Raw genomic sequence first — 15420 nt, 5'->3', positions numbered from 1 at the left:
CACTGAGTGATGGTATACAACTGTTTAATTTGTTCTTTCGACGTGCACTGATGCATTCCGCTGAGACATTGCTTCCGTTTTCTAAAGAAGCGCAGATGGCAGCTGATGTAAATTGGGATAGTTCGACAGAACAGTGCACTAAGGCAGTGCGTCATGGATTTGGTGTTCTGAGTAGAATCCTGGCCTCTAACAGTTGCAGCTGGATGGCGAATTGTGTAATTTTGGCTGGATTATCTTGTCTCAGAGAGGGAGCTGGGTGAAAAGGATGTCCTTCAAAATGAATTTAAAATAAAAATAGAAATCAACTCAAATGACTTTTCTGCTGGTAGTTGCAAAGCACGTCCACCATCCAGATCCATCAAAGTTTACTCTGCACATATTTGATGTATGCTCTTGCGTAGCAGTAGTTCCTGTGTGCATCTGCCATTGAATGTACATGAAACCCGGGCAGTGCTGCAGTCTCGAGCAGATGGCCATCAGCTTAAATCTTAAAATAAACAGCAGGCATGAATTCTACAAGCCAATACCATTCTCATCAAATCCCCCAGCGCTTGCTATTAACAGAGTAACAAAGTCATAAGACTCATTTTGTATTAAGGAAAAGGGAATGGGCTGTAGGCTTACTCATCTTAGAATTAACAGATCTACAAGTATTAGAACATTTGCCACTGTTATAAATTGAATGAGAGGAATGGAATAACTGCAAAATGTTGTACTTGAAAAGGAATATTAACCAATTCAGTCCAACGGCATGTTGCATATCTCTGAAATGGTGCTGTTGAAAACTTTGATGCATCATCTGCTGTGCTTTGGACATCCCCAATGTTTTTGACAGGATCTGCCAAAGTGCACTTCTACGCAAGTTAGCTTCATGTGGCTTTCCACCAAAGCTACACTAATGGCTATCTATTTCCCTTTCAAGTTGCTCCATCTGTGCAGTAGTTGATGGCTCGTCCTCTGATTCTTTCTATTAACTCTATAGTTCCCAAGGCTTTGTCTTCTCTCATGGTGTCCTTCATATCAGTGACTTCCTCCCTATTCAGTCTCACTATTCAACTCACTTCACTTTTTTTTTCTGATGATTCCACTCTAACTTCATGAAGTTTTTGCTGACCTCATGTTCTCATTGCTCAAAATTTCCAGTCCTTTTGAAGTACAATAGCTGAATCACAACCACTGATCTCTCCCTGTCATTCAATAGAGCAATACAAATCTTGTTCCTTTCAAATCTTCAAAGGCACAGTTTGTTCATGTCTCTCACAAGTCTAACCAACAGCTGCCACCTTTAATCTTTGATGAAGGAAGACCAAGGATGAATTCATCTTTGTCAGAACCACTGTACTCCAGACCTCATCTCAGCCTTCATTCAGACATGGAAGCAAAAGCTGAATGTCAGAGGAGGTGAGAGAAACCACCCTTGACATCAAGGCGGCATTTGACCGAGAATGTCACTGAGCAGCATAAGCAAAATGAGGTCACTGTGGTCAAGGGGAAAACACTCCAGTGGCTGAAAAACAGAAAGGTGGACTTGGTTTTTGAAAGCCAATCATCGGAGCCCCAGGACATCACTACAGGTGTTCCTCAAGCATCTTCAGCCACCACTACTGTCATGTTGCAGTATTACTAGCTACAGGATGCACTACAGAAACTCACCAATTTTACTTTGACAGCACCTCCCAGTCCCATGACATCTATCACTGAAAAAGACAAGAACAGCAATATAATGGGATTTGGACATATATTGCTGTTGTTTCATCACTTGGTCAAAATCCTGGAATTTACTAACTAATACGATTGTGGGAGCACCATTACCACAAGCGCTGCCGCAGTTCAGGGAGAAGGCCCATCACCTCCTTGTCAGGGCAAGGTACTGGGGATGGGCAATAAGTGTACAGCCTTACCAGAGCTGCCCACCTGCCAAGAATAACTAAGAAAGGAAGGCATTGAAATCCTGAAGCAGTGCATTACTTCATGCACCCCAAAGTGGTGAGCTCCCAATGAAAGGCAATTTGAATGCATGAGGCTTGCCTTCATTATTCACATTATGTTGCTTCCAGAAACTGCAATTGTGATACTGGGCAGGTGAAAGTACCACCCCTTGACACTTTCGACAGCGAATCGTCCCCCAGCGGAAAATCTAGCTTTTGTCATTCCAAAGTTGGGTAGTGACTGAAGAGTGTTTTGAGCTATGTAACACTCTGTAGAAGTACTAGTAGTAACAGGTCTGTCATTGGGGTGGTAATAGTGGGAGTACTTTGAGGTGATGAATTAAGTACAATTTTTTTTATCATATATTGATGCCAAATGCTAGATAAGCCTAATGTTAAAACTGAGAACATCTTTGGATGAGTTCAAACAACTGACCTGATGGTTGAGATCACCATTACAGTGAGAAACATAACAGTGGTCAGTGAATGATAAACAATCTGTTGGGACATTTTGATGAAATGACTGATTTTCTTTTAAGGAAGATGTCTAGCAGGCTGTTCTTTTTCTCCTTTTTTAGGTGTGTACAAACCTGAACCACTGGGTGATTTCTGGTGGGCTCTTCTTGCTACTGGGCTTCTATTCTTCTATCATTTCACCTTCCTGCAGATCCTTGGATTGGTAAGTACAGCAGAAGCAATTTTTCTCCATCACAAAGGTGAAATATCTGAAATTAAAACATCAAGAATTTTGTAATATGTTCTTGTATCATAACAACTGTGAAGTAAACATTAGTTCCACTGGAGATAAGAGAAAGAAGCTTTTAAATAAAAACAGAAAATTAGATACTTTATATGTAACTAAGTTTTGATCATAACTACTCATTGTCCAAGCTTCCTTCCAAAATTAAACAAACAAGGCTTATTGCCCTGCTCATATGTGAGAGTGCACTTTCATCTCTGAGGCAGGAGGTTGTGGGTTTAAGACCCATTCCAGAGACTTGAGCACACAATCTAGGCTGACAGTTCAGTGCAGTACTGAGGGAGTGCTGGAGAAGAATCTGTGCCTTAGTTCTGCTCTCCCAATGTTCCTGGCCTTCACTTGGCAAGAGCCCATGCTATCATAATTGAAAACTTATTGTAAGGGAAATTGCAGTTGCAGATATGTGCCCCATCATTCAGTGGTGCAGTGCGTTGCAGAATATCTAAGAGTAACCTGCTTGGGATTGTGACTTTTTGACAAAATGCTCCTGAGCAATTCTGCCATAATAAAAGAAAAACACATTGTCATTCATGTTTCAACATTTGGAGGTATGATGAACCCTCCTGCTGTCAAGCCCATTCTTTGCTTCATGTGTGAGGATCTTTGGTACATTTCCAGTGTTGCATGTTATAAAGCAGACTCAGTCCAATGAATGGTTTTGTTTCCCCTCCATTTTTTTTTTGCACTCCTGTCCTGAAGGTGCAGACTTTTGCTGGAGCGTGGTTACCTGATGTTAGAACCCCTTGAGTACTCTGTCCATGGGGTCACTGTTGTGAAGTGAGCCTTTACTGTGAGTGTCAGCAGGCTATTCATCCAGGGAGGACATCAAAGCCAAGTCCAATCCTCTCTCCAATGCAATTTCTGGCCGGAGTTACTGGATGGCAATTAAGAGTGGACCCTTGGCTGATTTTTTTTTTCTTCTTTCTATGCTCCAGGAGGCTGAAGCTGATTTTTAATATATCTACTCCAGCTTTGCCTTAGCCTGAGAAAAATATTTCTTCATAGCAGCAGTCTTGAAATATTTTTGATGCATAACTGTCCTTGAAGATTTAGCTAAACTTATACACCTGCAGTTAATAACCCAGACATGAGCAATGTGTTATTTAATATTTTTGATGATTGAATCACTACAGCATAGCTTTACCACCAGAAATCAGCCAATTAAAAATTTATAATGAAAAAGAATCCATGTTCTGAAGAGCAGCACAACTGATATTCTGCCAGGGCTGACATTTACAATGAGGGCAGAGTAAGCAGATTGTTTTCAGGCAGCCCATGAGATAGTGACAAATTCAGCTGATCCAGAGGCAAGTATAACCAACCAAGACATGGAGCACAAGAACGACAGACAGAGAGAAAGGTAAAAACTGTGTGAGACATATGGAAGAGAAGAGACCGAGAAGGAGTGTTACAAAAGGGAGGGAGAGTGAGAAACAGAGTCGGACGCAAACCCTGAGACATGGAGGTGGCAACAAAAGTCTGTGTCTGTGTGTGTGTGTGTGTGTGTGTGTGTGTGTCTTTGACAGAGAGTAAAAAACAGGGGGACAAAAAGAGTGGATGATGACAGAAAGCAAGAAGAGATTGAAATAATCTGAGACAGTCTGTTACAGGAAGAAACAGAGCAAGAGAATTTTTATTGTAAATTTGTCTGAGCCATGTCATAAGAGACCAATTATATTATATAATAACCTATTGCATAATATAATGCTACTGTTGTTGCAGAGCAGCATATCATCTGACTTGTCATGAGCAACTCTATGGGGGATCTTATCATAGTATGTTACAGCGCAGAAAGAGGCCATTCGGCCCATCGTGCCTGTGTTGGCTCTTTGAAAGAGCTATCCAATTAGTCCCACTCCCCTGCTCTTTCCCCACAGCCCTTCAAACTGTTTCTGTTCAAGTATTTATCCAATTCCCTTTTGAAAATTATTATTGAACCTGCTTCCACTACCCTTTCAGACCGTGCGTTCCAGATCATAACAAGTCTCTGCGTTTTAAAAAAAAACGTTTCCTCATGTCGCTTCTGGTTCTTTTGCCAATTATCTTCAATTTGTGTCCTCTGGTTACTGACTCTTCTGGCACTGGAAACTTTTTCTCCTTATTTACTCAATCAAAACCGCTGATGATTTTGAACACCTCTATTAAATCTCTTAACCTTCTCTGCCCTAAGGAGAACAACTCCAGCTTCTCCAGTCTCTGCACTAACTGAAGTCTCTCATCCCCCGTTCCATTCTAGTAAATCTTTACTGATACCTCTCTAAGGCCATGACATCCTTCCTAAAGTGTGGTGCCCAGAATTGAACACAATACTCCAGCTGAGGCCTAACCAGTGTTTTAGAAAAGTTGAGCATAACTCCCTTGCTTTTGTACTCTATATGCCTCTATTAATAAATTGTAAACAATTTTACAACACCAAGTTATAGTCCAACAAATTTATTTTAAATTCCACAAGCTGTCGGAGGCTTCTTCGTTCACCTGACGAAGGAGGAAGCCTCCGAAAGCTTGTGGAATTTAAAATAAATTTGTTGGACTATAACTTGGTGTTGTAAAATTGTTTACAATTGTCAACCCCAGTCCATCACCGGCATCTCCACATCATGGCTATCATCTATTAATAAAGCCCAGGATCCCAGCTGCTTTTTAGCAGCCCTCTCAACTTGTCCTGCCTCCATCAAAGATTTGTGTACATATACCCCCAGGTCTCTCTGTTCCTGCTATCCCTTTAAAATTGTACCATTTAGTTTATATTGCCTCTCCTCATTCTTCCTACCAAAATGTATCACTTCACACTTCTCTCTGTTAAATTTCATCTGCCATGTGTCTGCCCATTTTACCAGTCTGTCTCTGTCCTCCTAAAGTCTGTTACTATTCTCCACATTGTTTACTACATTCCCGAGTTTTGTGTCATCTGCAAACTTTGAAATTGATCCCTGTATACCCAAGTCCAGGTCATTAATATATATCAAAAAGAACAATGGTCCCCTTGGGGACACCAATGTATACTTCCCTCCAGTCTGAGAAACAACAACTCACCACTACTCTCTGCTTTCTGTCCCTTAGCCAATTTTTTTATCCATACTGCCACTGTCCTTTTAATCTCATAGACTTGCTAGCAAAATTAAAGCCCATTATGTGGTACTTTATCAAATGCGTTTTGAAAGTCTATGTACACAACATCAACCATATTACCCTCGTCAACCCTCTACGTTACTTCATCAAAGAACTCAATCAAGTTAGTCAAATACGATTTCCCTTTAACAAATCCATGCTGACTTTCATTTATTAACCCATACTTTTCTAAGTGCCAATTAATTTTGTCCTGGATTATTGTCTCTAAAAGTTTCCCCACCACTGATGTTAGGCTGACTGGCCTGTAATTGTCGGGTTTATCCCTCTCACCTTTTTTGAACAGGTGTGTAACATTTACAATCCTCCCATCCTCTGGCACCACCACCAAATCGAAGGAAGATTGGAAGATTGGAAGATTGTGGCCAAAGTCGCCGCAATTTCTACCCTTCCCCCAGTAACCTGGGATGCATCCCATCTGGACCGGGTGATTTTTCTACATTGAGTTCTGCCAACCTTTTAAGTACCTCCTTTATCTATTTTTATCCTATTCAATATCGCTACTACCTCCTCCTTTATTGCTATATTGGCAACTTCCTCTTCTCTAGTGAAGACCGATGCGAAGTATTCATTTAGTACCTCAGCCACGTCTTCTGCTCCACAAGATCTCTTTTTGTCCCTAATCTGCCCCACCCTTCATTTGACTACCCTTTTTCTAATTATATGTTTATAAAAGACTTCTGTATTTCCTTTTATGTTAGCTGCTAAAATGTTCTCATATTCTCTCTTTGCCCCTCTTATTCCCTTTTTCAGATCTCTACTGTATTAACAACTTTACACTTGTCATAAGCCTCCTTTTTCTCTTTCATTTTAATCTCTACATCTTTAGTCATCCAGGGAGCTCTAGCTTTAGATGTCCTTCCTTTCCCCCTCATGGGAATGTGTCTACTTGGAATAAAATCAAAAGCACACAAGGTACACTCTAAAAGAATGAGGTTACATATTGTACATGAAGATTTTGAGTGTTTTTCTCACTCCAGATGATATACTCTGTTTAGTTATGATGTGTTGGTGTTTTATATAATCTTTTTGTAAAAAAAGAGAAAGAAAGCCAGTTATTGCCTGCTGTTTTTCTGACCACGAGATAACTGAGAAGGCTGTTGAGACACAAGGAGAGGAGCCGAGTAGTTGCCAATCTAGAGAAACTTTCACTGATAATTGGCCTCTAATTGACCTCGGGACCTATTTAGACAACTTACCCATATGAAACACTTGAGCAGCACCCTTAAATGCACTGGCCTGTTAGCAGCTAGATATTCCAACCATACTCCAGACCCCACGGTACCTGTGAGCAATGTAATGGGAGATAATATGCATAATTAATGTGTGTGTATATACATAAATATTACATAAAATGTCGTCTTTAATCTTAGCTGTAGCCAGTACATGGGCCTAGGTAAATATGACGGTACACTAGTGTTTCAAGTGCACTCGCTGACAAAACTTTTATATTTATTTGATTAATATTGAATGCTACTTTACAGTTATTGTGCTTGTTAAAAGTTAAATTCTTAAAAAAAAGGTTTGCAAACTATGGAAGAAAATGCAGCTCTCTAGGGTATGCTGTCCAAACAGTCTGCGCACTTTGACTCCACGTTATTTTCAAATGTCATTGCTGACAGACACTGCATGATTTAAAATGTCCCCAAGGTTTTCCATAGAATTTTGTGTAAGTGAAGTGAATGCAAAACAGAGGCAAACCATCAATTCCAGGGGTCACTTAATCTCTTAATTTATTTAGTTACTTCTGTATTCTTGTGATTTTTAATAAACAAAAAGTTGCTGCATTTTCTTCCTCCCCTAAACATGGCTCTTGAAGGCTGTTCGAGACAGGCCTTGGCTTAGCCTGGAATTTAAGATATAGTTGGCCATTCTGCCTGCTATTTGGGATAGCGTAGCGTGGTTTCATTGTTTTATATGTCCCAGGAAGCATTATAGAAGTAGTTAAAAGTCTGGAAATTAAATCCTGTTTGGTCACGTGTGTGTGTTCTGCAAAATAAACCTTCCTCTTCATTTTACACTGACCCAGTCTTATCAAAGTTTCCCCTACCGGAAGATTGGAGAAATGCACGAGGGCACATGTGAAAGAGACGGGGGTAAATTTTAACCCCCAAAAATGGGTGGGTTGGTGGCAGGTTAAAATAACAGCTTTTTGGAGCGAGACCGCATCCCGGCTCCAACTCCCCCACTTCTCGGTTTAACTCAGACAGATTTGTATGTGTGTGGACAGCAGGCACCAGGAAGTCCCCCCCCCCCCCACTTAAAGCCGGCTGGCCAATACTTAAAAGGGCAATGTACCTCATTGAGCTACTTGAGGTGCTTAATATTTTGTGTATTGGACACTTAAAATGAATGTAACCGTACCTGTTTGGGTTTCCCATCGCTTCTGATTCATGTCAGATGAAAGCAGGCGGGAAGGGCCGGATCCATGAGGCGAGTGCCTTTATTGCACAACTTGTGGGCCTGGAGGAGCAGGAGTGCTACATCGAGGCCCAACAAGCTCACCTGGCCGACAGGAACCCCGCAATCGGCCGCCCCCATCACCCCCCGATCTCCGATGCTGGCTGGACCGCCCCCACCCCCAGATATCATAGGAACAGGAATAGGCCATTCAGCCCCTCGAGCCCACTCTGCCATTTGATAAGATCATGGCTGATCTGTGATCTAACTCTATATACCTGCCTTTGGCCCATATCCCTTAATACCTTTGGTTGGCAAAAAGCTATCTATCTCAGATTTAAAATTAGCAATTGAGCTAGTATCAATTGCCGTTTGCGGAAGAGTTCCAAACTTCTACCACCCTTTGTGTGTAGAGGTGTTTTCTAATCTCGCTCCTGAAAGGTCTGGCTCTAATTTTTAGACTGTGCCCCCTAGTCCTAGAATCCCCAACCAGCGGAAATAGGGTGGATAGAGAGAAACTATCTGTTCCCCTTAATATCTTATAAACTTCGATCAGATCACCTCTTAACTTTCTAAACTCTAGAGAATACAACCCTAATTTGTGTAATCTCTCCTCGTAACTTAACCCTTGAAGTCCGGGTATCATTCTAGTAAACTTACGCTGCACTCCCTCCAAGGCCAATATGTCCTTCCGAAGGTGCGGTGCCCAGAACTGCTCGTTGCATGCTGACTTCCCCACCGATCCCCGATGCTGGCTGACCCCCCCCCCCCCCCAAACATTGTTCACGGACCCCTCCGATTATTTTTCCAAACCCGATGATCTCTCTCTCCCTCCCGCCCCTCTCTGATTTGCAGCTCCTTTCACTGCCTACCAATCAGGCTGCCTGGCGCATGGGAAACCCAGAAGCTCAAATACTCACCTTCAATTGAGTTGTGACCGCAGATTGCGACGCACTTGATTCGCTTCTGGGTTCCCCACATGAATATCTGCAGACGTGTGGGGTAACCGGCTCAGAGTAAAAATTATGCCCACAGTATCAATTCTTATGACAAGGGGACGTATTGTTGCATCCCCCGGGTTACGCTATCGTATAAGTAGTTAATGTGCAGTGCAAGTTAACTCTGGAATGCCATAGACGCGGGGTCCACTTACAGGAGTGAGCAGTACCACTGAACCTGAGCCAGGCAATGACCATCTCCAACAAGAGAGAGTCTAACCACCTCCCCATGACATTCAACGGCATTACCATCGCCGAATCCCCCACCATCAACATCCTGGGGTTACCATTGACCAGAAACTTAACTGGACCAGCCATATAAATACTGTGGCTACAACAGCAGGTCAGAGGCTGGGTATTCAGCGGCGAGTGACTCACCTCCTGACTCCCCAAAGCCTTTCCACCATCTACAAGGCACAAGTCAGGAGTGTGATGGAATACTCTCCACTTGCCTGGATGAGTGCAGCTCCAACAACACTCAAGAAGCTCGCCACCATCCAGGACAAAGCAGCCCGCTTGATTGGCAGCCCAACCACCACCCTAAACATTCACTCCCTTCACCACCAGCGCACTGGCTGCAGTGTGTACCATCCACAGGATGCACTGCAGCAACTCACCAAGGCTTCTTCGACAGCACCTCCCAAACCCGCGACCTCTACCACCTAGAAGGACAAGGGCAGCAGGTACATGGGAACAACACCACCTGCACGTTCCCCTCCAAGTCTCACACCATCCCGACTTGGAAATATATCACGGTTCCTTCATCGTCACTGGGTCAAAATCCTGGAACTCCCTTCCTAACAGCACTGTGGGAGAACCGTCACCACACAGACTGCAGCAGTTCAAGAAGGCGGCTCACCACCACCTTCTCAAGGGCAATTAGGGATGGGCAATAAATGCTGGCCTCGCCAGCGACGCCCACATCTCATGAACGAATAAAAAAAACCTATGGCTGTCTAGAAATTTGTAACAGCTGCCTACAGTTCTTTAATTCGTTTAATCAGGGATCTATTTCCTCCCTGTCCTCCTCCCAACCTATCTAATTTAAATGATTCTCGGTATCTACCCAAATGTTCCTCGCAAGGTTTATTTTACCTGCTTTTTGTGCAATCCTTTCCTCCTGTACCAGTTGTCCTGAAAATATTCCATTACTCATGAAAGTAGCATTCTTCTTTTGATGCCAGATTGCCAGCCACCTATCTACATTCTCAGTTTTCTTGGTGAACTTCTCTCCCTAACCCTACAATATTACTTTGCATCCCCTATCTTGAGGTTTGAAGTGATCCTTGCATTTGTGACTCTTTAGACCCCTAAATTATTTCTATCTATGTTGTTTGCCCCCTAGTGCCATGTTTAATCAATTGCCCTGAATATTTAATGATCTTATATTTAACTCACACCATGATGAGCTAAATCATTTTGACACTGTGAAGACTGTTTTCCACCCACTCATATACATCACATAACTCTGATTCTAGTTGTTGAATGAATCAAATACAAAAATTCAGAACTATTTCCACCTGCAACCATCATACAACTTTTTAATGCTTTTTTTGTTGCCCAGATTACATAATTTATTGTATTGATACGGTCAATGGAAAATGGATTCTGGATGCATGATGGCCATTAATTCAACAATCTATAAAATCACAGCAAGTTGCAAGTAATAACTGCCTGAAATATGAAGTGTTTCTGGCAATCTTCCAGTAAGAAACAAAAAAAAACTGCATTTATATAGCATATCACATCTGTCAGAAACATCCCGAAGCACCTTGCATAGAATTAGTTTGAAATTACTGTTATATGAATAAATATGGCAGCCATTTTTCACACAGCAAGGTCTCAAAACAGCAATGATATGAATGATTGAGGGAGGACTGATAGCCAGGTTGTAGCTATCTTTCAGATGATGGCATGGAGTCTTTACAATTCACCAGAACTGTACAGGTGGGGCCTTTGTCTAATATCTCACCTGAAGCATTTCCTCAATTCTGCATTGAAGTGTCAGCCTAGATTGATGTTAAAGTCCCAAAGTCAGCCTTCACACCACAACCTTCTGAGTCAAACAAGAATGTTACCAGGTGAGCCAAGCTTTAACTCTTGCAATTAAAAGTAAATGTGAATTTAGCCAACAGAAAATCCTTACTGATATTTCACTTGAGAGCTCCTGAGAAATAAATAAGAGATTGTAGAGAGCAGGTAGTTCACTAAACTGAAATGAATTGTACAGCATTTCTCTTGATGATCTGGAGAGATGCCTCTGAAGACCTTGGAGATTTTTAATTAACATAGGGACTGGAATGAGTCTAACAATACATTGCCTTAAGACAAAGATTGAGTATATTGATTTAAGAGACTGCAAGATTACAAAATAGGTTTGGATAAAATAAGCCTTTTAGCCCTTTGGATCGCACCATTCCAGGATATCGTCCTAATTCCCATTAATGCATTTAGCTTTTTTCTGAATGAGTCTTAGGTCCTGGTCTCAAACACCCTTCTTAATAACTTGTTTCAGCTGTTGATTACCCTCTTTGCGAAGGTTACATAGCATGATGCCTATCTTAAATTTTCCCTTGTAAAAATTGTAAATGTGTTTTATGATTCTGCCACATAGCTCACAGAGGATTATTTTCCCTATTGGTTTCAAATCAGCTTTGCTCTACCCTCTGTCTTATCAGTTCATTATGAAATGGACAGCCAGGGGTTCCTTTTCTGGGTCCTGTACTGCCCTAGGACCAGCACCAGTCTCTTCCGCTTCACCTTGCTTTTAGCTAGTTTCCGAATCTCTTTCTGGGTGATGTCAACTTCTGGGAGATTCTTCACTATAGTGTTTTGCCCAAATTTTCCTGGCCTTCCTTGCCGTTTGGCTTGGTAGTCTGGAACATGTCCCCTAGCCAACTGAGATGCTTTTGCTTTGCTAGTGGCTGGTGAAGGTCCCTTCGGGTCACGAACAGCAAATTTGCATCACGAGGCCATACAGTATACTTGTGAGCATTTCAGCCACCCAGTCCACTATGGCCTAAAAGCATCATTGCCTCTGATGGCCAGTACTGGCATTGCTATTAGAGGTATATGCTATTTTGGTTGTGCCAAAATACCAGCTATTTTGGTTGTGCGCTTCACTTTGTTTACTTTGCTACTTTCTTGCTGACTTCAGAGCTGCTGTTGGCAGCAAAGTTAAAAGTATACAAGGTGTGCACGGTCCCTCGCTGTTTCTGAGCTTTTCTGTCTACTCATGCAGCACTGCTTGTAAACATTCTGTCACAAAGTGAGCTTAAGACCACATCTACATTTGTAGTGCATGCACCCACTGATCTGTTGCTATATACAGCAGACTAAGTATAGCATCTATACATAGTAATTATAGAGATATATATTTGTGTATATGATGCATGTCTGAAAGCCCTAATCAATGGTTTCATTTCTGGAGCATCTCAATAAATGTGAATCTAGACTCATTCAACATAACTCATTAATGCCCTAGCTTTTAGCTATGATTCATTGTAAATTAGCATTCTTTTTTTTAAAATCCTTTAAATTCCAGCTGGAATAATAGCAGCAGAAATTAAATACTAGCACTGAAAACAGTTTAAAGAGCATGGAACTATTTCTAGCGGAGTAGATAGAAGGCCATATAGCAATGTTACTCACTAACTTCATGTTAAGAGCTGCAATCCCAATCAATGTTTTGCACAAAGGCTGCTTAATGTTGTAACCTATTACACTGCAGTATGATGGGCTGCAAGTCTGCAACTGAGATTCTCCAAAAGAAACACGGCCCACAGCCGTTAAGTCTGAAACTCCGGTAAAATTTGAGGCCTGCAGCCTTATTAACATTTTTACATAACTGACCCACCTCTCGAGAGAAGGTTAGTTGCCCACCCACCAACCTGCCCCGGTTAAAACCGGAAGTGGGCGCATTGGAAGCGGGTCGGAGTCTGGTTTCCGATTTTTGAAATTTTAACCCCTGCCCCCGGCTCATCCTGAGGGGTTAAAGTTCCCCCCCATAGAATCCAAGTGAGATAGAGGTGGAGGTCATTAAAAGTAGCAACTCAGGTTAACAAAGCCATAAAAAGTGCAAACAAATCGCTGGGGTTCATTTCTAGAATAGAAACGCAGAGAAGCATGTTAAGCTTTATAGAACCTTGGTTATACCACACAGAGTACTGTGCACAGTTCTGGTTTACGGATTACAAAAAGGATATGGAAGCACCGGAGAAAATGCAAAAAAAATTACAAGAGTGATACCAGAAGTAAGTGGGTACAACTACCAGGAAAGATTGAACAGACTGGGGCTCTTTTCTCTCAGAGAAGAATGAGGGGTGACCTGGACTGTCCTTTACTCTCATCTCCTCCTGACTTTCTGACTTGCCATCACAAAGACCTCCTACTTCTACCTCCATAACAATGGCCACCTCCGCCCTGTCTCAGCCCATTTGAAACACTCATCTGTGTCTTTGTCGCCTCCAGACTCGACCATTCCAATTCTCTCTTGGCCAGTCGCCCATCCTCCACACTCTGTAAATTTCAGATATTCAAAGCTCTGCTGCCCATGTCATATTCCACACCAGGTCCTATTCACCTATCATCACTGTCATTACTAACCTACATTGGTTCCAGGATCACCAATGCCTCTGATTTAAAATTCTCATCCTTGCAACCCCACCTCCATTCCTTTGACTCTAGTCTTTTGTGCATCCATCCCTTCGCCCTACCATTGGCAGCCGTTCCTTCAGCCTTCTAGGCACCGGGCTCTGGAATTCCCTCCAGTTCTCCACCATCCTCTCCTCCTTTAAGACCCTCCTTAAAACCCACCTCTTTGACCAAGCTTTTAGTCATTGATATCTCATTCTTTGGGTCGATGTCCATTTTTTTCTGATTATGCCTTGCCTCTGTGAAGTGCCTTGGGACCTTTTTACTAGGTTCAAGGGATTATATAAATGTAAGTTGTTGTTGTAATATCAGTGCCATAGTGTAAGGAAAATTAAGTGTGCATTTCTACCTTGGCTATTTTTCATTGTGCGATATTCTTTTATGTAAATGCACTGCCATTGATTGGATATTCTTGAATCATAGTTCCTGTTGGCATTGAGAGTAAGCATAGTCATCTGCACAGAACAGAAAGTTTGAATGGGTGGGATTCTGTTTTACTCGGGACAAGACACCAACCATATCCATATTTTTTTTCTTAAAAATAAATTATTTGAAGCAGCTGTAAACCTATTTTTGAGTAGCTCTTAATATAAAAGAAAAAAAGCAAAGACTTGCATTCATATAGCACCTTTCATGACCTCAGTATGCCCCAAAGTGAATGAAGCACTTTTTGAAGTGTAGTCACTGTTCTAATGTAGGAAACATGGCAGCCAATTTGTGCACAGCAAGGTCCCACAAACAGCAATGAAATGAATGACCAGATAATCTGTTTTGGGTGATGTTGGTTGAGGGATAAACCTTAGCCAGGACACTGGGGGAGAGCTCCCCTGCTCTTCTTCGAAAAGTGCAGTGAGATCTTTTATGTCCACCTGAGAGGACAGACGGGACCACGGTTTAACGTCTCGTCTGACGGTGGAGTACTACTTCAGTACTGCACTGAAGTGCCAGCCTGAATTATGTGCTCAGGTGCCTGGAGTAGGCCTTTAACATTCAATCTTCTGACTCAGAGGTGAGAGTGCTACCACTGAGACCAGGCTGGCACTGAATATCCCACCGTGTCTTAGTTGGGAAAATTTGGTGACTATAACCATTAACCTGCTGTTGATTTACAGAAATAGCAAAGAGCATTATAAAGGAAGAAAACAATCCACTTGGGTACTGCTGTACCTACAGCTTGTCAAAAGGTTTCCTGAATCAAGAGGTTCTGGCTCCCAGACAAATCAAGTGCTGGACCCTTTTGAAGTGAATAAAGCCACTCAAGAACACAGGATATTCCCTCCCTGTAACTGGGGTCATTGGAGTGACTGAGGGGGCAACATTAAAATTACTTTAGTATTGGTAATCCTGATGTTTGTGCTGCCAGCTGAAAAAGTGATCCAACAGATTTTCTCCCTGGACTCCTCTCAATAGGGTCTCTCTCCTTCTAAAATAGGGTCTCTTTCTCTTCCCTTCTTCCAAAACAGGCTTGCTTTCCTTCCCACCACTCCAGTGTCTTTCTCACTGTAGCTTTTTCTCCGTCCTACTCAACAAAGTCTCTCCCTTCCTTTTCAATGGG

The 15420-nt window shown here is 42.1% G+C and overlaps 2 protein-coding genes across 2 annotated transcripts in view; one reads left to right on the top strand and one right to left on the bottom strand.

The window, feature by feature from the left end:
* The window catches only part of LOC137333064 (transmembrane protein 164), a 125530-nt gene that overhangs the window by 105398 nt on the left and 4712 nt on the right, over positions 1-15420 (top strand). Inside the window, exon 5 of the mRNA XM_067997165.1 lies at positions 2507-2607. Coding sequence (XP_067853266.1) covers positions 2507-2607 — 101 coding nt within the window. The remainder of the gene's footprint in view (positions 1-2506; positions 2608-15420) is intronic.
* LOC137333065 (nuclear protein AMMECR1-like) overlaps positions 2529-15420 on the bottom strand; it is a 179701-nt gene continuing 166809 nt past the window's right edge. Inside the window, exon 6 of the mRNA XM_067997167.1 lies at positions 2529-2653. Coding sequence (XP_067853268.1) covers positions 2566-2653 — 88 coding nt within the window. The 3' untranslated portion in view covers positions 2529-2565. The remainder of the gene's footprint in view (positions 2654-15420) is intronic.

This window comes from Heptranchias perlo, chromosome 15 (genome assembly GCF_035084215.1).
Source record: "Heptranchias perlo isolate sHepPer1 chromosome 15, sHepPer1.hap1, whole genome shotgun sequence".
Taxonomy (NCBI): Eukaryota; Metazoa; Chordata; class Chondrichthyes; order Hexanchiformes; family Hexanchidae; genus Heptranchias; species Heptranchias perlo.
Note: the sequence above shows the minus strand (reverse complement) of the source record. Positions and strands in the feature narration are given on the sequence as shown.